A 20,482-nucleotide genomic window follows, 5' to 3' on the forward strand; every position below is an offset into this window, starting at 1 on the left:
GCCTCGCACATTTTGTGCAATCAGCTTTGGTGGACAGATTTGCCAGGCATGGGACTTTTTCCTTTTCTGGGGGCAAGTTGCCTTAGGCCCCTCACGTCAGTGTTCCGAATCTGTATTGTATTGCTCCCTCGTATTTTCACTGGAGGAATCGACCTAAAAAGAACCTTCGTGGATGACTATCACCTTTGTTGAGGGGCATCTTGTTCGATCCCTCAGTGAATTAAATGTGGAAACCTCTAAGACGGTGAATACTTTTGAGAGACACTGTGTATATGTTAGCAATAAGGCACAAATGGGCTGTTCTTTTTCACGACACATTGCAGAGTGCCTGGACACAGCTTGTGTCTTTGATATATTTGCCATATATGACAAACCCCCCAAAAACCTTATTGCTCTTATAAACAGGTAACCAATGCAATTTGAGCAGTGAAAAGTGATGTGATGTAATACCAATGGTATACAGTCTCATAAACCACTGCTATTAGCCAATCAGTATTCAGGATTCAAACGACCAGGTTTATGACAATATATAAACCATTGTAATGTAACACAAAGTAGAAACTACCTGCAGCAGGAACAGCAGTATTTCCTCACTAAGAACATACATGGAATATTAGTTGAAAATGCCCCCCCCCCAGCTCCAACGACTGTGTAGAAAATTGACTGGGAAATAAAGAAAGTTGGATTAATGTTGTTGTTTGTCAAGAGTTGTATTATATATATAAAAAAATACATAATAAGCGTATGGACATTTAGTAGGGAAACAAGGGTAATAGCATTCCTATCGCACGTCCTGTAGTGGGCGGCAATACGAGAATTTGAAATTATGTCCGCTCTTCAACCCTCGCTGAAGAAGAGCTTTGTATGCTTCACACCGGTGTCAACGTCTGTGCAGCATCATACAGCTAGCTAGGTTCATCGTATTGTATAATTGATGCAGACTCGATTCGATCAACAAAGCCTTTAAACCAGTGTGTCGAATGCAGGCAATGAGATTGGGAAGTACTGGTAAGTGGCTATTAACTAGCTAAATTAGGTAGTTACTAAACGAAATGCCAAAGTAGCTGGTTGTACTACAACACTAGCTAGCTAGTATTACAGCTAGCTAGCTACAATAGATGATGTTCCTCTAGTTACCCACATAGCTTGTTGTTTCAGTTACCTAGCTAGTAGTATCTCTATCTAACTAGTTGTACTACTAACTACATTAGTAGCTTAGTTGTACTGCTAACTATTGATTAATGGTTCGTCTCAGTAAAGGTAGCACTAATAGCCATATATTAACATTTATATTATCAAGTCAACTTAATTGTTGTCGATTCCGATATACATTTTCGAGGCCGAGTATTAAGTTAAATTACAGTACCGGTGTTTTGCAGCGTTCCACCAATCTTTGCTCAAGGTGACAAAACATAGTTAAATAACATTTGAGATTGCAAATCACTTTCATATCATAAGAGCGTGAGATTTGTACTATATCAATGACCGTCCTAAGTCGTCGAAAGGCGTAGGTAAAGCATAACGAGGTATATCTACTATTTAGGTCAGTGTGCATTTCTCTTTTGTCAGTAAAATACAATAATCTCACCGGTGTGGCATAGCTGATTAAACAGCATGTTCATTACACAGGTGCAGCTTATGCTGAAGACGATGTCTGTTAAATGTGCAATTTTGTATTGCCAGAGAAGTTTCGACGAAGTATGCAATTGGCATGCTGTCTGACTGCAGGAATTGCCATCAGAGCTGATGCTAGATTATTGAATGTTTTGTTGTCGTAAACTGTCTCCAATGTGTTTTAGAGAATTTGACAGTATGTTCAACTGACCTCACAACCACAGACATTTAACCATGCCAGCTCAGGACAGCTACATCTGGCTTCTTTGGAGATTAGAGGTTAACATGTGAACAAGACTTGCAAGGTTTCAGGTCTCCTGTTTCATTAGGAACAGGAGTTAAAGTAGTCAAGTTTGTGACAGGATTAACAGTCCACAGGAATGGCCAGCATGTGAATAGTTAAAATTCTATGTATATTATTTGTGTGTTGAAGATCTAACTTCATCAAACTGGAGCTGGCACCGGCTATTTATACTTCCTTTGTAATGGAAAACGTAGTTGGCAGTTGCGGAAAGCAGGTGTTTTTTAAATCACAATCTCTGACATTTTTTTGTGGGATTCATGCCCAGTCCTCGGTGAAGAGCAGTATTTTGCATTTACACCTCCTTATAGAACTCAACCAATTGAGTGGGGTTTGAGGAGTCTCTGTCTTGTCCTCCCGCTTCAGGTACTGCCAAAGCCTCTCGATTTGATAAGGTTGGGACTTTGATTTGGCCAATCCCAAACACAATTTTTTTTTGCCCACAGGTCTGGACAAATGGAATCGAAGACAACTCTAGGCACATGATTCAGATATGGTATATCTCATTACATGTTAAGAATCCTATACATAGAACCAACACATGCAAAGTAGTATTGATGCGGTTGCACTATTCATCTTCTAGAGTAGTCATATTACTAGCATATTGTACCACGAATTCAGTTGTATTCAAATTTTTCTCAATTTAATTGCACACTGACATCATTGCTGAATAAAGTATTTTCTTGCTTCAGATCCGGATAGCTGCTCTAAATGCAGCCTCAGCAGCTGCAGATGAATCTGAAGACCCCCTGAAAACGAAAAAGAGTCAAACTAAGGAGGCTCAGGTATGGTGATCTTGCGGAGGCACATTGACTAGCGACATTTGGTTAAATGTTGCTTTCAAATGAGATTTTTTGCTAGTTCTTAATTATTCTCCTCTATCTTCTACAGGAAGCTGAGGCATTTGCTTTGTATCATAAAGCTTTAGATCTTCAAAAACATGACAAGTTTGAGGAGTCTGCCAAGGCTTATCATGAACTCCTTAAAACCCCATTGCTCAAAGAGGTATCATTCCCTTCAGAGTGTGTTTTACTGCTTCTATTCTACATATTATCCAGCCCTTTAACTCGATTATTCATGTCACACCTCACAGGCAATGCCCTCGGATGACCAAAAGGTGGGTCTTAAGCATCCCGGACTGATGCTGAAATACTCTACCTTCAAAAACCTGGCTAGTTTGGCAGTGCTGCGGGATGACTTGGAGACAGCTATGGAGTTTTACTTGGAGGTAAAGTCAGCAGAGCCCAGGTCATGTAATTTATGTACTCTAACCATATGACTATGGAGTACTAATCTTTGTGGTAAACCATTATGTTTACTGTACAATACATTGTTCTAGTCCATGTTACCTGAAGATTGACATTTTCTTGTAGGCTGTGATGCTGGATTCCACAGATGTCAACATGTGGTACAAGATTGGTCAAGTGGCTGTGCGACTGCTGCGCATTCCTTTGGCACGGCATGCCTTTGAAGAAGGTCTGCAATGTAATCCAGACCACTGGCCCTGTTTGGACAACCTCATTACTGTTCTCTACACACTCAGTGACTATAGCTGTAAGTCAATATCTTTCTCTGTTGGTGCCTAGTGGAACTTGCCTAGGCTAAAGCGAACATTTGTGCTAGAGTGTTCCCTGACAAACTACAGACCGACCAACATTGAATTTTTGTGTAGACTTTTTGTATTGACATTTTTTCCAGATTGTGCTCCAAATGATATAAAGACAATCAAAATGTTTTGCAATCTATTGTCTAACAGCATCATTTTTACTCTATACTTAAAACTGACTAACTAAACTGATTGTTTTATACTAACTGTAGGCTATAAAACATTTACTTCAGTTACACTTCGTTTTAAGCATAGATTTTTTGCTGGGCCACGTAAGCGGATCTGGCCAAGAAGAGCGACTGTGTCTTACTGACTGGCTGTCTACCCGTTGTTAAATAGCGTAGTGGTTTGAGAGGCGGACTTCCAACCAATAGATTCATATTCTGTCTCGCTAGCAATTGCTACATTTTTATGACTAATCCAAGTAGTACGTTAGACACTAGTAAGCCTATTACTGGCTAATAAGCTCTTAAAACGGCCAGTGGCAAAAGCCAAACATTTCATAGATGCTATTTGTGTTGGAACTAAACTTAATAAGAAAGTTTAACACAATGCTTAACAGTGGCTAGCAAAATATTCAAACTGGCAATCAAATAGCACCGTGGCGTAGTGGTTAAAGTGGGAGACCTGCGTTCAAACCCAGAGAGGCAACAACATTTATCACTTTTAATTGCGGGCCGGCAGAACTTCGCTTGCCTGGGTCCTTTTCTGGTTCAGATCTGCTATAGTTGTCTTGCTCCACTCGTGCAGCACCTATCAAGCTAAGATTTATTTTACATCTTCACACTGCAATACCTCTTCGGGGGCTTCTTTGTAAAAACAAATCTCGAGATACATTTGTGGAAATCGCTAAAATATTTTGCAATAAAATAGCCATCAACGTACCATTTTATTTCAATAAAATACATTTATTTGTCAGGGGCTTGAGTAATTTTTCAAGGCACTGTATACTGTCCCCAACTAATGTTGATTTATTCTGATTTTGTATTTCTTTTAATGTAAGGCCAATTTGCTTAAATTTTTGAGAAGAAGGATCAAAAGACTGAAAATAAGGACACAGGTTAAAATGAGTGAACTTTTCAGTGAACTACTGTAAATTATGCCAGGGTACCGTAATGCTAAAATGGCATAAAAATGGCGACTGAAATGTTTTCTCAATTATGCTTCTTGGTAAGAATGACCAGACCATTCTATGGATTAAATGTAAAAAATACCCCAAATAATGGTCTTAGTAAACATTATTCCTGCCTGCCTGCTCATTTTTTAAATCTCTCTATTGTTATTATTTCCAGGCTGTTTGTATTTCATCTCCAAGGCCCTGGAAAAGGATCATTGTTACACCAAAGGCCTGGTGTTGAAAGAGAAGATCTTTGAAGAGCAGCCTTGTCTGAAGAAGGATTCTATGCAGATGTTCCTCAATTGGTAAGGCCCTCCTACCTATGTACTGAGAACTCTGAATTATTTTCACTTTGTACTTCCATTGAGAAGTTTTAATGTCTGTCAGCAAAACTATCCAACAGACTTTTAGGATGTATATACAGTTGTACTCAAAAGTTTGCATACCCTTGGAGAATTGGTAATACATGTACCATTTGTAAAGAAAACAGTGAGCAGGCAAAACACATTTGATTTATTTGTTATGGGATTCATGCAACTGTAGGTTATAACACAATGGCACAATCATAAAACAAAACAAAGAAAAAAATGAACTGTCCCTTCAAAAGTCTGCATACCCCTAGTTCTTAATACTGTGTATTGCCCCCTTCAGCATCAATGATAGCATACAGTCAATTTTCACAAGATTCCCAGTGCCTTTAGAGCTCACATACCCCCAAAACATCAGTGAGCCACTACAATGCTTCACAGTGGGGATGGTATTCTTTTCACTATAGGCCTTGTTGACCCCTTTCCAAACATAGTGCTTATGGTTGTGACCATAAAGCTCTATTTTGGCCTCGTCACTCCAAATTACTGTGTGCCAGAAGCTGTGAGGCATGTCAAGTTGGGCATATTGTAACCAGGCTTTTTTGTGGCATTGGCATTGTCAAGGTTTCTTTCTGGCTACTTGACCATGCAGCTCATTTTTGTTCTGGATATCGTCGTATTTTGCTCCTTAAAACAACCACATCTTTTTCCATTATTTCTCCTATTTTTCTTTTTATCCTTAACAAATCTTCTGGCAGTTTTGGCTGAAATCAATCTTGGTCTACCTGACCTTGGCTTCGTATCAACAGATCCCCAAATTTTCCACTTCTTAATAAGTGATTGAACAGTACTTACTGGCATTTCCAAGGTTTTGGATATCTTAATATATCCTTTTCCATCTCTATAAAGTTCCATAACCTTGTTACGCAGGTCTTTAAATGGTTCTTTTCTACTCCCCATGTGTCAATATCCAGCCTGCTCAGTGCATCCACGTGAGAGCTAACAAACTCATTGACTATTTATACACACACACTAATTGCAATTTAAAATGCCACAGGTCTGGGAAATTCACCTTTAATTGCCATTTTAACCTGTGTGTGTCACCTTGTGTGTCTGTAACAAGGCCAAACATTCAAGGGTGTGTAATTTGTTGTTGATAAGGGCCATTTGGGTGATTTTTCTGTTTCATTATGAAACAAGTAAAAATAAAAACACTGACAAGGGTTAGTGCTAGAATTGGGGTTACTTTCAGGTTTTGTCATTAAGGATTAGGTTTTGGGCTAAGGTCAGGTACAATAGGGCTAGGATGAGTTTAGGCATATGTTTTATTTTATTCTGTGTAAGGTTGGGGTCAGCATTAGGCATCTGCACTGAGGCATTTAAAAGTGTCTGGGCATCACCCCCCCCTATAAGGTGTATTTCTGATCTTGCACATAAAAGGATGTGCATTACCTTTATTATTGAAATATTTCTAAAATGGTTTCTAAAATAGTTTGCACAATATTACATTGAGAACCAATGTAATTTCTTAGGTTATTGACATCTACTGTGCTGTAAAAATAAAATAATTCTCTGTAATAAACCACCTAAACTAATGAGGACAAGTGTCATATGAAGGAGCACTATCTTTAGTGAGTCACACTTCATAAAACAGTAAACTGCTTGAATTTGAGCCAGTGGTAAAAAAAAGTTATTTATTCCGTGGCTATGAAATAGTTTACGGCAATGTCAGTTTTGAAGACAGGGCTAGATATTTAGCAAATCTTTTTGAAAGGGGAAATGCACATTCCTACAAACCTGATTTCACTGTACAATTGTGAAGAAAAACAGAATGCAGTGATGTGGAAGTTTCAAATTTCAATATTTTATCAAATGTTTAAACTGAGAAAATGTATCACTTTAAGGGAAAAATAAGTTGATTTAAAATTTCATAGCATCAACACATCTCAAAAAAGTTGGGACAAGGCCATGTTTACCACTGTGTGGCATCCCTCTTTTTATAACAGACTGCAAACGTCTGGGGACTGAGGAGACAAATTGCTCAAGTTTATGAATAGGAATTCCCATTCTTGTCCCATTCTTGTCTAATACAGGCTTCTAGTTGCTCAACGGTCTTAGGTCTTCTTTGTCGCACCTTCCTCTTTATGATGCGCCAAATGTTTTCTATGGGTGAAAGATCGGGACTGCAGGCTGGCCATTTCAGTACCCGGTTCCTTCTATGCAGCCATGACATTGTAATTGATGCAGTATGTGGTCTGGCATTGTCATGTTGGAAAATGCAAGGTCTTCCCTGAAAGAGACGATGTCTGGATGGGAGCATATGTTGTTCTAGAACTTGGATATAACTGTCAGCATTGATGGTGCCTTTACAGATCTGTAGGCTGCCCATGCCACACGCACTCATGCAACCCCATTCCATCAGAGATGCAGGCTTCTGAACTGAGTGCTGATAACAACTTGGGTTGTCCTTGTCCTCTTTAGTCCGGATGACATGGTGTCCCAGTTTTCCAAAATGAACTTCAAATTTTGATTCGTCTGACCACAGAACACTTTTCCACTTTGCCACAGTCCATTTTAAATGATCCTTGGCCCAGAGAAAACGCCTGTGCTTCTGGATCCTGTTTAGATACGGCTTCTTTTTTGACCTATAGTGTTTTAGCCGGCAACGGCGAATGGCACGGTGGATTGTGTTCACCGACAATGTTTTCTGGAAGTATTCCTGAGCCCATGTTGTGATTTCCATTACAGTATCATTCCTGTATGTGATGCAGTGGCGTCTGAGGGCCCGAAGATCACTGGTATCCAGTATGGTTTTCCGGCCTTGACCCTTACGCACAGAGATTGTTCCAGATTCTCTCAATCTTTGGATGATATTATGCACTGTAGATGATAACTTCACACTGTTTGCAATTTTTCTCTGAGGAACTGATATTGCTCCACAATTTTTTTGAGAGAGGAATATGCTATTTCAATACTAGAAAATCTGTTGCTTGTTACATATTTAGTTTTAGGTAGCTCTTTTGTTTGAATTGGTTGTTCATCTTTGATTCAGCGCTTGACTAAATGCTCCATCTGCAGTGACATGTCCATTCACTATGTGGAGGTGGATGAGGAGGAGACCCAGACAATTGTGGAGGAGGCAATGGATCTGCGACGACGCAGACATGCACTCTCTGCCCGGGAATTGATACCAGACCTGGCGCTGGTCCAACCCATCCGATGTTTTTCGTGAGTCACAATTATTATTATCTTAATTAGCGGCCAATACCGATTATTAGGATACCGAAATTGCCTATATCCTATTTATCTGTCAATTTGTTTATATTTATGATTACAATACATTGGGTGGGGATCAGCATAGCAAGTTGGGTGTTAGTGGCTCAGTGGTTAGGAAGTCAGGCTTGTAATTGTACCCTACGTTGCTCCGGGGAGAAATGTCCCTGTGCCTATTGTAAGTCACTTTGGACAAAGTTATATGCTGAATGACTAAAATCTTAATGTATTTACCTTGTTGGGCCACTATTTTGCTGGGAAAGTCATGCACCATTTGTCCGTAGATGCAGCAGAGGCTGCATTAATTATTTTTCCTGTCAAATGGTGCCACCGTGTTGCCAAATTTAACCATAGTTCTTAACTTCCATTCCAAACTTCCAAACCCTCAGCTTGTGTGCCAAATGTAAACGCATAGTTACACAGATCATCAGATGTGTGGCCAAACTGAATTTACTTGCATATGTTGCATTTGTAATACTGTTTTGGACTTTTACATCGATTCATATTCTAATATTAGTGTCTTGATTTATATGCATATATGTTAAAAACCACGCTCACCGGAAAGTGTTATTAGTTAATAGCGGCCTTGCTTTTTGGCCAACTGGGTTGGTTTACAGTTGTTACAGTGCTACAATGAGCTGGATTGTGCTTGGCATTTCGTTAGAGGGTGTGACCCATAAGGCTTTACTAAGCACGTTTGGGCCATTTTATCTCATGGGAATAACCCAACGGTACACAGTATAATAGGGCTTCCCCAGTTTCTGTGTTTTAACCCTAATAATAATCAACCAGAACAAATACTGTGCCATCTGTGGGGAAACCTGAAGACCACAGTTTACCGACTATGTAGCTTGTCTGTGATTGTGATTTAATATTAGCTAGCTAACAACTTACTCAAACAGCATTCCCGACAGCCACAACGTTCAGTCATTTTGATTCGGATCAATGTTCTTTTGGGACAGCCTCAAATTGACCCAGATTAATCAGCTAGCCCTATCAATCGGTTGACATCTTGTAATATTTACCTCTCCCTTCTATTATACTAGAACACATACAGACTGATGCTGTGAGTACTCAAAGAAGTATTTATTTGACTAGTTTTTTATTTTCATTAATGGGAGAAATAGATTCTTTAATTGACTAAATACATTTTGCATTGAAATTACATACAGGTGGAAGAATGTTGGAGAGAGCCTCCTTGCCATGTACAGACATCAGACCACATGCGAGCCACCATGCCCAAGCCTTGGTCGCAGGATTGACTTGTCCCAGTACCGTGACCCCAACTGCCTTCAGTCCCCACTTCCTGAACCCTGCCCTTCTGTCAGTGAGATCCAGACCATACCTAGCAGCAGCCCCAGCTCCTCGCTGCCTCCCCTTCCTGTCCCTGAGCCATTAACAACGTCCCTGCCTAGCCCTCTGGTTCAGATCACAAAGAACCAGACTGTAGAGGTCACGACAACTGCTGCACCCTCTGTTGGTCAGTTTTTTTCTTTATCATATTTAATCATATTTAATTCAATGTTGTTGTTTTTTTGCATGGAAAAGTAATGATTGGGCTTTATTTTAGGCTACCTTCTTGTAAAAAACATTTTAGGATGCATTTTCTTATAAACTTAAATGACCAAAACAATATTGAAAGGATGTACAGTAAGTTTGGAGTCACATAGAATATACACTCACCTAAAGGATTATCAGGAACACCTGTTCAATTTCTCATTCATTCATCATTCATCTTCTTCCGCTTCATCCGGGGCCTGGTCGCGGGGGCAGCAGTCTAAGCAGGGATGCCCAGACCTCCCTCTCCCCAGACACTTCCTCCAGCTCTTCCGGGCTTACACCGAGGCGTTCCCAGGCCAGCCGGGAGACATAGTCCCTCCAGCGTGTCCTAGGTCTTCCCCGGGGTCTCCTCCCGGTGGGACGGGACCGGAATACCTTCCCAGCAAGGTGTTCCGGAGGCATCCGAAACAGATGCCCATGCCACCTCAGCTGACCCCTCTCGATGTGGAGGGGCAGCGGCTCTACTCCGAGCTCCTCCCGGGTGACCGAGCTTCTCACCCTATCTCTAAGGGATCACCCAGCCACCCTGCGGAGAAAGCTCATTTCGGCCGCCCGTATCCGGGATCTTGTCCTTTCGGTCATGACCCAAAGCTCATGACCAAAGGTGAGAGTAGGAACGTAGATTGACTGGTAAATTGAGAGCTTCGCCTTGCGGCTCAGCTCTTTCTTCACCACGACAGACCGATACATCGACCGCATTACTGCAGAAGCTGCACCGATCCGTCTGTCAATCTCCCGTTCCATCCTTCCCTCACTCGTGAACAAGACCCCTAGATACTTAAACTCCTCCACTTGAGGCAAGCACTCTCCACCAACCTGAAATGGGCAAGCCACCCTTTTCCGACTTCAATTTCTCATTAATTTAAATTATCTAATCAACCAATCACATGGCAGTTGTTTCAATGCATTTAGGGGTGTGGTCCTGGTCAAATCCAAACTGAATGTCAGAATGGGAAAGAAAGGTGATTTAAGCAATTTTGAGCGTGGCATGGTGGTTGGTGCCAGATGGGCCGGTCTGAGTATTTCACAATCTGCTCAGTTACTGGGATTTTCACGCACAACCATTTCGAGGGTTTTTCTAAGAATGGTGTGAAAAGGGAAAAACATCCAGTATGCGGCAGTTCTGTGGGCGAAAATGCCTTGTTGATGCTAGAGGTCAGAGGAGAATGGGCCGACTGATTCAAGCTGATAGAAGAGCAACTTTGACTGAAATAACCACTCGTTACAACCGAGGTATGCAGCAAAGCATTTGTGAAGCCACAACACGCACAACCTTGAGGCGGATGGGCTACAACAGCAGAAGACCCCACCGGGTACCACTCATCTCCACTACAAATAGGAAAAAGAGGCTACAATTTGCACGAGCTCACCAGAATTGGACAGTTGAAGACTGGAAGAATGTTGCCTGGTCTGATGAGTCTGGATTTCTGTTGAGACATTCAGATGGTAGAGTCAGAATTTGGCGTAAACAGAATGAGAACATGGATCCATCATGCCTTGTTACCACTGTGCAGGCTGGTGGTGGTGGTGTAATGGTGTGGGGGATGTTTTCTTGGCATACTTTAGGCCTCTTAGTGCCAATTGGGCATCGTTTAAATGCCACAGCCTACCTGAGCATTGTTTCTGACCATGTCCATCCCTTTATGACCACCATGTACCCATCCTCTGATGGCTACTTCCAGCAGGATAATGCACCATGTCACAAAGCTCGAATAATTTCAAATTGGTTTCTTGAACATGACAATGAGTTCACTGTACTGAAATGGCCCCCACAGTCACCAGATCTCAACCCAATAGAGCATCTATGGGATGTGGTGGAACGGGAGCTTCATGCCCTGGATGTGCATCCCACAAATCTCCATCAACTGCAAGATGCTATCCTATCAATATGGGCCAACATTTCTAAAGAATGCTTTCAGCACCTTGTTGAATCAATGCCACGTAGAATTAAGGCAGTTCTGAAGGCGAAAGGGGGTCAAACACAGTATTAGTATGGTGTTCCTAATAATCCTTTAGGTGAGTGTATATATTTTTGAGATCACAGAAACATTACAGAAATAAAAGCTAGACTTTTTTTTATACAAGAAGAATCTAAAATGCCAAAAAGATGTTGTGTCCTCCCAAGCCAGTTGATTGCATTGATTTTGCAAGTATTTAGAACATTTGCTTACTGTGTGATCCTATGCTAAAACTGTTTAGAAATTGAATGTATGTCCTCACAGCTATGGAAACCTCCCTCGCTGAGAAGGAGAAGTTGAAGAAGGCCCCTAAGAGGAGACGTATGACGGAGGACTGTGGAGACACGGCAAAACGCCGCTCAGCACGTGTCAGAAACACCAAGTGCAAGAAGGAGGAGAAGATTGACTTCCAGGAACTTCTGTTTAAATACCTACCATCCAGGTATGGTCATGAAACCTCAGGGTGTAGCTATTTTGTACACATCGAATCAAACTAGAATTCATCATATTGCATTTAATTTGTAAACATTGGCTATTCACAGGCAGAGAGAAAAAATAAATAAATGTGATTGCAGGCTTTTAAACTGCAATGTACACCTGCTTTTTAGCATACTCTCAACTCAAAACTCATTGACAGCAGCCAATTAAAAACAAGGGATTATTACTTCTCTGGAGTTCAGAACCATAAAGCCTACCTGTATATGTAACAGAGGTTGAAGGATCCACATGAAATCATGACTCACTTAACTATTGGTTGTGAAGAGATTTCTTTTTTTGCATGTCCAAATTATTTAGCAACAGTCTTGCTTAATTTTACTAACAAAAAACAAAATCTGATAATAATTAACTTTGGTGTTTGTTAGTTTTGTATTCTATTGTATCCTTTTTTTCTCTGTATAGTTTTAGTTTGCCACTTTAAAATCCCAATCCAAACCAGGTTCAGGTGTGCACCAGGTTGTATTAGTAGGCTAGAATGACATTTTGGCCAACAATTTTGTCCTCTAAACCAAGTTGCAAGTTGGGACTTTTCAGCTGGAAAGAGATTTCAGATGAATGATCATGTGACTCGAGGGCACCTTTAAGTGATGCTGTCCATGTTTAAGGAACTGTTCAAAGGAAAATTATTTTTATTGCAAATGCACAAAATAACATAGTCATTCTGAGCAGTGAAATTCTTATGACATAATTGTTCTGCATAAGCCAATCAAATTCAATTATCACAACACTAATGCAGTCAGTTAATAGAAAAAATAACTAACCAGCAAAACAGCTTAGGTTAGTCTAATATGCATTTTCAATAGATTTTGGATGTGCTTAACTTTTTAATGTGCTAGCTCACTTTTTTTATAGTTAGAATATAGTTAGAATATTTGACATAGTGAAAGATAAAGGACAGAATATTTGCTGAAATAGCGGTGTGACAGATTTGAACAGATGCTGCAGTAGTTGAATATGTGTGTGTTTGGGGGCAGCGGTGTAGACTAATTGACCACCCTATGCCACAGCTGTGAAGGATTATTTGGAAATATGTTTCTGGTTTTCCTTTTTGGAACACCCTTGAATTTATTGGCTGTTGGCAGAACAATGGAGTTGTTTAAACAGGAGAATGTGCGTAGGCACAAGTAGCTTTCATACTTGTGCCTACTGAAGTATTTTATTTAGTATTTTTGTCAAGATTATTTGGACAAATTAGGATTGGGTAAGGATGGTGCTTAGCCTCGGACAGTGTTTTTAAAGTTTCTGGTTACTTGCACAGCTATAATATCAAAAGTCACTCTAGTGTGTTTTGTGAAAATAAATTCCTTTTCTTCTGACAGAATATTTTGCTCTCTTCCTTTTGCAACAGTAATCCCAATTGTGAAGAAATACTGGAAATTATTAACTTTCTACATCTTGCTGTAGTAGGCTACATTATGTTGATTAAATTTGTTTAGGGTTCAGAAAGAGGGTATGTAAGAGGGTATGTAATAGACGCTGGTGTGCCAGGCATGGGCAAAAACTCAGTATACAAAAATTATGTACACACTGAAATTTTTTTCTGACTGTTACTTCCCTGTTCCACTCAGACTGAAGAAGTTTGACCTTGAGGATGGTGACGAGAGCCTAAGTAACCTGGAAGCCCAGTGTGAAGCAAAGCAGGACTCCAAATTACTCCATGGCGCCAGCGGCATGCCTTTAGAGTCTATTGAATACATGGAATTAGGTACACACCTCAGTCAATTCCCTGACGGAAATGCAGACATGTCAAACAAGATTTATATTGTTACTTTTTTCTCATCCCCAGAACAACAGGATGTCCACAAATTCCTGCTCAATAATATGAGCAATGGTGGGATATTAGATTTGATGATGCACTATCTGAAATCCGTGGGCCTGAGGTTTATGGAGGAGTGGCCTCGGGGGCTGACCTCTGTGGTGTTGCAGGTGTATCACTGCTGGAGAAAGCACTGTAGTGGCCTGCCTAATCCACTGCTACGTGACTGCAGTGATCAGCATATACGGGTATGGGACACACGTTATTGCTTTCCCTGTGTATTTGTGCCTATATTTCTTGGCCGTGTGTTTTTTCTTTTTCTTTCCACCATTTTGTCTTTAAATATGGAGTTTCATGTGCAGGAAATGTTGTTGATGAGCTTATCCTGTATGGAGCTTCAGTTGGAACAATGGTCTCATAGCAAAGGAAAGAACGGTGAGTGTCAAACGGTTTGTTGCGTTTTGATTTTCCTTGATGTAACGTCCACTTGATTTGCGTTAATTTGTTTAACAAAAAAACATTGTAGGGTCCCCAAGAAAGTGCGTTGGAGGCCAAAGCAGTGTTGTGAGTGACACCGAGTTCCCTGGTCAGCATTTTGATGGGGACCTTTTACAGCTGGCCCTGGGATCATCACAGGCAGACTTGTTTGAGGATAACTGGGTGACAATTGTGGTGCGTGTTTATTGGCTGAAAGCACGCTTCTTGGCCCTGCAGGTAACCTTTACATTAATACATGTCGTTAACCCATATGGTTCTTCAGTCTTTACCATAACAGTAAATATTTGATTCTAATGTCAGACTGAGTAAATCTCACATGTCTTTGTTTAATTAATTAAATCCAATCGCATCAATGTTTTCTGTTGTCTTGTGTAATTCATAACCTAATATTTTTTCTGCCTGTGTGATCACAGGGAGACATGGACCAAGCCCTGGAGAGTTACGATGTGTGTACAGGCATGTTGCAGAGTCAGCAACAGACTAGCGAGGAAAACAAGTACACCATCTACCTACCCAACTTACGTGTGGACTCCGCAATCTCAGTGGAAGAGGTCAATGAAATGTCTCAACAGTAAAACACTGGCTCTTATGCCCTGTTTCTGTGGCATGCACACTGACACCACTTTAATATTCAGGGGTTTTTCTACCATTTGAACTATAGTTTGACCACCTATTGAGTTATTATATATTTATTTTAAATATGCTTTGACAGAGAAAGTCAGAAAGATGGAAGTGTGCTGAAATGGCACACTCCACTCATTGTACCACCTTAGACCACATCATTCTATTGTATGGATTGACAGATTCATATGTGCCATACAATCAAGACACAACTTTGGTTTATCTTGGGCACATTCTGAGGCAGGGGCTAAAGTATTCCTAGATCCCTTTTGCAAAATATAGCGTTATGTGAATGGTCCCAAACATTTGTTTCGATCCAAGTATATTTGATCGCCATCTTCGCCGAAAGCAACATTCTCTAACCTTTGGTGGCTGAGATGATACGAATGGTCATTGCGCGGTAGTGCATACTGTTGAGTGGAGAAGAGATTTTCTAGGGTTTGTGTCACTCAACTTCCCACAGTCCATTATATGTAAACATTCTCTGTTTGCTTTAGTCTTTCACAAACCAATTGAAAGTAATTAATGTATTCAGGTTAATGTCTATTTTTCCCCCTGTTGCACCAGACTTTCTCCTGTCTTAATTTAATAATTGATGGTGTAAATTCTCAATGCCTGTCAGTCAGTCTCATATAGCACTGTGAACCGCAGAACCTGAGCTCTGACAACATGTGTAGCAAGTTAAAGAACACTCAGCGTGTTGCAACCTAGTGCTTTGTCAGTGTCTGTGTCTGACACTTTCCAGTCTAAGGTGCTGCAGGGGTCCTGGGTAATTCATGTCATAATTATCCCTGCTTGTATGTTTTTATATTATTCTTTTAAATACTAAATGTCATATTTCAACAATCCTTCCAGCATTCTACATATCATTTTTTTTGTCTTTGTTTTGTTTTTCCTCCTTTTGGGCAGGTTGATAAGAAGCTGAAGTCTCTGGAGCGATGTCAGTCACTGGAGGAGATCCAGCGTCTTTTTGAGTCTGGCGACTATGACTCTGTGGTGCGGCTGCTGCAGCCCACCCTTAGTTATGGTTCTGGCCGGGTCAGTCCTTTGGAGTTTGTCAGTTCTGTGCCTGAGAGGCCTGCCCAGCTGCTGCTGCTGCAGGTTTGTTTTGGGATTAGTATTAATCTCTGGTATCTTTTTCTGCCGTCACGCAGCTAGGAAGTGGAGTGTCAATGTGGCATATAAACAATGTTAGTAGTCTGTTCTGTGAGCGTTATGACATTGCAGTAGATAGCCTTTAGGACATTTTTATGGATAATATTTTCCCTCTTGCCCTGTCCTCTCTGTGCCCCAGAACTCCCTTTTGAAACAGAAGGATTACCGTCAATGTCTGGAGTGCACTGAAGTGGCCCTTAACGAAGCCCTGCAGCAGCTCAACGCTGTCCCAGCCAGCTCCTACTCTGCCAAGGAGGAGTGGGTCTCCACTATCACAAAGCTGCTGGGAGGCATCGAGGTCTGCTTCACAGAGGACACTCAACTCCTAAGCAACGTCAACCGTTACACCAGCATGGCCAGGCTGGCCAACAACCTCATCCAGGTCAGACACGCCCCTGGGAACACCACGTTTGTTGGTAAACGCACCGGGTAATAAGAAATAAATTCATATTCTTATTCATTTGATTTTTTTGCCTCCAGCTGATTGACTGTAGCATGGTGATCCCTGATGACCCCAAGGAGCCTAATTTCTCCTCAGTCCTGCCCTGGATTCTGCTGCATCACATCATCAAGCATGAGGAGGCCGCGTTCAATTGCCTTCTTCGCCAGCACATTTCTAGGGAGGACGATGAAGGTATGTGGCAGGGGTGGTCCCATACGTTTCAGGACCACAGTGATGTCTCGTTTACATTATTTGTTCCCTGTGACCCTCCTCAGATGAGTCTCACACCCCCATGCTGCCCTCGTCTCTGATGCTGCTCAACACTGCCCATGAGTATCTAGGTCGCCGTTCTTGGTGCTGCAACTCCGATGGAGCACTGCTCAAGTTCTATGTGAGTAGTGGTTGCGATTGCGACGAGCGGCTGGGAGGCCCCATGGTGATGCAAACTGACCATAATTGCCCGGGGTTGGGGAAAGTGGTGTACAGGGATTTTGCATGCTCTGGTTACTCTCTGATGGTTGAGTGTCTACAAAGCTAACATAGATTGTCGGTTGTGTTAGTGTCCCCTCACCTGTTGACCTATGTTACTTCCTGTTTGGACGAGTAGTAAAGGAAAGAAGCAGTATGGCTGGGTGCGAATGCCTAGGAGCATGGGTTGCTGTAATCTTCAGCTTTCCTAACGTGCATATTATACAGAGCATTTTTCTTTTTAAATGCATGGTATTTCATTAGAGGGTTATGTCGTACACCTGAGGAAGATGTGCTGACCAATCAGCAGTCTATTTTTGGATGGGGAACTATTTCACTCTCGGCTAGGTGATAAATTAATAGTCTTCCTTAAAGTTTAAGCCAGCATTTTCTTATCTGTGTACACTTAAAAAAAAAAAAATCAATACAAAATAATTATATTTAATTATTTCTGGGATTTCTCTTGACGTTAGAGATTCTCACAGTCACACCTACTCCCGACACTTATGTTAATTTCTAATGGCTTTGAAGGTACTTGTATAATTTAATTGGGTTCAAAATACTCTGTCATCATGTTCAGGTTCGTGTTCTGGAAAAAGAGCTGACTGTTTCTAAACCAGAGGATACCCATCCCTACAAAGAGGAATTGGAGATGGCCTTGGAGCAGTGTTTCTACTGCCTGTACGCCTACCCCAGCAAGAAGAGCAAGGCTCGCTACCTGGAGGAGCACTCTTCTCAACAGGTCAAACACCCCACTCACTTAATGATGTATTCCTGGCTTTCCTTAAGACATTTTTTTTCTACAGCAATGACTTGTAGAATAGTTACAGGGGGGTGAAGTAACAGATTGGAAGCTGGGGATGATTAGGTGGCCAGGACGCTGGGGTTTACCACATGTTCTCTTGTAAGTGTTATAGGATCCCTAATATAAAAGCAACTACTTTCTGGAAGCTTTGCCTGGCCCTTTTTGACATCTGTGTAGCCTTGTTTGTAGCTCAAATGATTGAAGATTGAAGTTTTGTGACTCTTTACTGAACTTTTTACTCCGACAAAACACTGCCACATTGCAATACATGAATGGCATAAATAAAGGGATGAATAAACAAAAAAGCCACCGGCCATAACATTTTCCCAAAATGATGTCAAAAGCCACAAAATGCCAGTGTTCTTACATATTTTCATCATTATTCAGGTAATATATCATTATAATTGTGCCATAACCAAAGGAAAGCATGGCAGCTGGGGATCTATATAAACACCTACATTAACATGTGAAAGGGTCTGTTATGTGATGACACATTCTCCCTTTTCTTTCTCACTCTCTTTAATACTGTCCAACTGAGGTGAGTAATAGTAAAGAAAGAGAGCACGATGTTGTGGTCATAAAATCTGATTACAATTGACTGTCTTTGGATCAAATTGTTCCAGCCCATGCTGTTTTTCCCTTCTAATTATCTAGGGAATTATCAGGGTTTTAATTAGAAAAGTGACTACCAGGGTTGCTGAGTTTAAAAACATGGTTGTTCCCGAATGTGTGTGTTATATTGTTTTTACCATACAGAACCAACAATCATATCTGCCTTTCTATGGACTGCAGGTAGAACTCCTGTGGAGCAACGCCCTTTTCATGTTCCAGTATTTCAAGCCCAAGACTCTGCCAGAGTTCGACAGTTACAAGACGAGCACAGTGTCTGCTGACCTGGCCAATCTGCTCAAAAGGATCTCTGGCATCGTGCCCAACAGTGACACACCAATTCTCACCATGGATGAGGTGTCAGCCTACATTGAGAGCACGGCTGGGAAGGTCAGTACTGGGTGTTTATGATTCACAGATGTGAATTGACTTGACATGGACAGTCGTGAATGACGAAGCGGCATGACATAACACTGTAGAGATTGTATGTTCATATATCTGTTTTTCAAATGAAGGACTTATGTCTGCGACTCCAGTGGAATTTGTAAGATTACTGTTAGACTTCATGTTGGCTGCATTATCAATGACGATGACCTCTACCATTGGTTGTCTTTCCTTCCAGGAGCCTGTCCCTTGCCTTCCTGAGGGTGGTGCTCCAGCACCCCCGGTGGTCAATGAAATCTACTACCTCTTGGCTGACTACCACTTCAAGAACAAGGAGCAGTCAAAGGCCATCAAGTTCTATATGCATGACATTTGTGTGTGTCCAAACAGGTCAGTTCTCAATAAATTTTGCTATTGTATAGTATTTTAAAGGGGTCACCTATCTATTGTAATATTACAAATGTTAGCAATGATACCTTTCTGTAATAACATTTATTTCAACACAATGTAGAAAAAGCACATTTTAAATGGAACTCAAAATAGAATGAGGAAGTATTGTCTTCCTTTGTAATCTGTTCATAGAATACTCCAAGGTCAGAACCGCGTCTTCAGTGGGTGCAGGGCGCCCAGTCAACACAAATTTTTTCATCATTTAAAAGTATAATCACAAGCGGAATGTTTTTTTAAAAATAATTTCTTTTTTCATTTGTCACATTTAGTTTAGACAATTAGTTTTGCATTGATAAATGATAATTTGTTTCATGATTTCGTAATTCATTTTTATGAACAACCAATCTCTGACCCCGGGAATGTCAGATCTTGCCTGCTACTTTGCTAAAGTCTGAGCTGTGAAAGATGCCTGGCTAATGTCATCTAAAATGGAACGTAAAATGTATTGTACTCAAGTGAAAAGAACCTTTCTGCACTTGATAAATGCCTGGAGTGGAGTTGAACCGAATGAGAAATTTTATTGGCCAAACGTTAGGTCTAGTAACAAAGACGTTAGCCGCAGCATGACAGCCTCAAGTGAGAGGTCTGACAGATGCTAGCCGGTACAAATTTCTGTAAGAGACCAAGTATTTGCTGTCTTGGTGCTGCTAAAACTGGTGGTCTAACTCGCATGCAATCATCAGTCATGCTAGCATTGACCCACCATAGACTTCCACAATGTCATTCATTGCAGAAAATACAGTGGATATAAAAAGTTTACACACCCCTGTTAAAATGCCAGGTTCTTGTGATGTAAAAGAATGAGACAAAGATAAATCATGTCAGAACTTTTTCCACTTTTAATGTGACCTATAATGTGAACAATTCAATTGAATTTTCTACTATAACCTGATTGCACAAGTGTGCACACCCTTAAACTAATACTTTGTTGAATCAGCTTTTGATTTTATTACAGCGCTTAGTCTTTTTGGGTAGGAGTTTATTAGCATGGCACATCTTGACGTGGCAGTATTTGCCCACTCTTCTTTGCAAAAGCACTCCAAATCTGTCAGACTGTGC

General features: G+C 40.9%; 1 protein-coding gene across 3 annotated transcripts in view; it reads left to right on the forward strand.

Annotated features, from left to right (window-relative positions):
• The first annotated feature begins 829 nt into the window (after positions 1-829).
• Positions 830-20,482, forward strand: part of cabin1 (calcineurin binding protein 1) — an 85,115-nt gene continuing 65,462 nt past the window's right edge. For 2 of the 3 annotated variants that reach the window (XM_010875963.3, XM_010875964.3), the window contains exons 1-22: positions 833-1,008; positions 2,362-2,411; positions 2,608-2,700; positions 2,807-2,920; positions 3,009-3,143; positions 3,289-3,469; positions 4,814-4,943; positions 8,025-8,174; positions 9,392-9,699; positions 12,002-12,179; positions 13,804-13,940; positions 14,022-14,239; positions 14,354-14,426; positions 14,518-14,705; positions 14,903-15,040; positions 16,020-16,211; positions 16,405-16,647; positions 16,746-16,899; positions 16,983-17,098; positions 17,756-17,917; positions 18,773-18,979; positions 19,212-19,363. In XM_010875963.3, coding sequence (XP_010874265.2) covers positions 2,409-2,411; positions 2,608-2,700; positions 2,807-2,920; positions 3,009-3,143; positions 3,289-3,469; positions 4,814-4,943; positions 8,025-8,174; positions 9,392-9,699; positions 12,002-12,179; positions 13,804-13,940; positions 14,022-14,239; positions 14,354-14,426; positions 14,518-14,705; positions 14,903-15,040; positions 16,020-16,211; positions 16,405-16,647; positions 16,746-16,899; positions 16,983-17,098; positions 17,756-17,917; positions 18,773-18,979; positions 19,212-19,363 — 3,272 coding nt within the window. In that variant the 5' untranslated portion in view covers positions 833-1,008; positions 2,362-2,408. Of the gene's footprint in view, positions 1,009-2,361; positions 2,412-2,607; positions 2,701-2,806; positions 2,921-3,008; positions 3,144-3,288; positions 3,470-4,813; positions 4,944-8,024; positions 8,175-9,391; positions 9,700-12,001; positions 12,180-13,803; positions 13,941-14,021; positions 14,240-14,353; positions 14,427-14,517; positions 14,706-14,902; positions 15,041-16,019; positions 16,212-16,404; positions 16,648-16,745; positions 16,900-16,982; positions 17,099-17,755; positions 17,918-18,772; positions 18,980-19,211; positions 19,364-20,482 lie in introns of all 3 variants that reach the window. The other variant, XM_020052694.3, reaches the window with a different exon arrangement.

The sequence above is a fragment of the Esox lucius genome, chromosome 13 (genome assembly GCF_011004845.1).
Source record: "Esox lucius isolate fEsoLuc1 chromosome 13, fEsoLuc1.pri, whole genome shotgun sequence".
Taxonomy (NCBI): domain Eukaryota; kingdom Metazoa; phylum Chordata; class Actinopteri; order Esociformes; family Esocidae; genus Esox; species Esox lucius.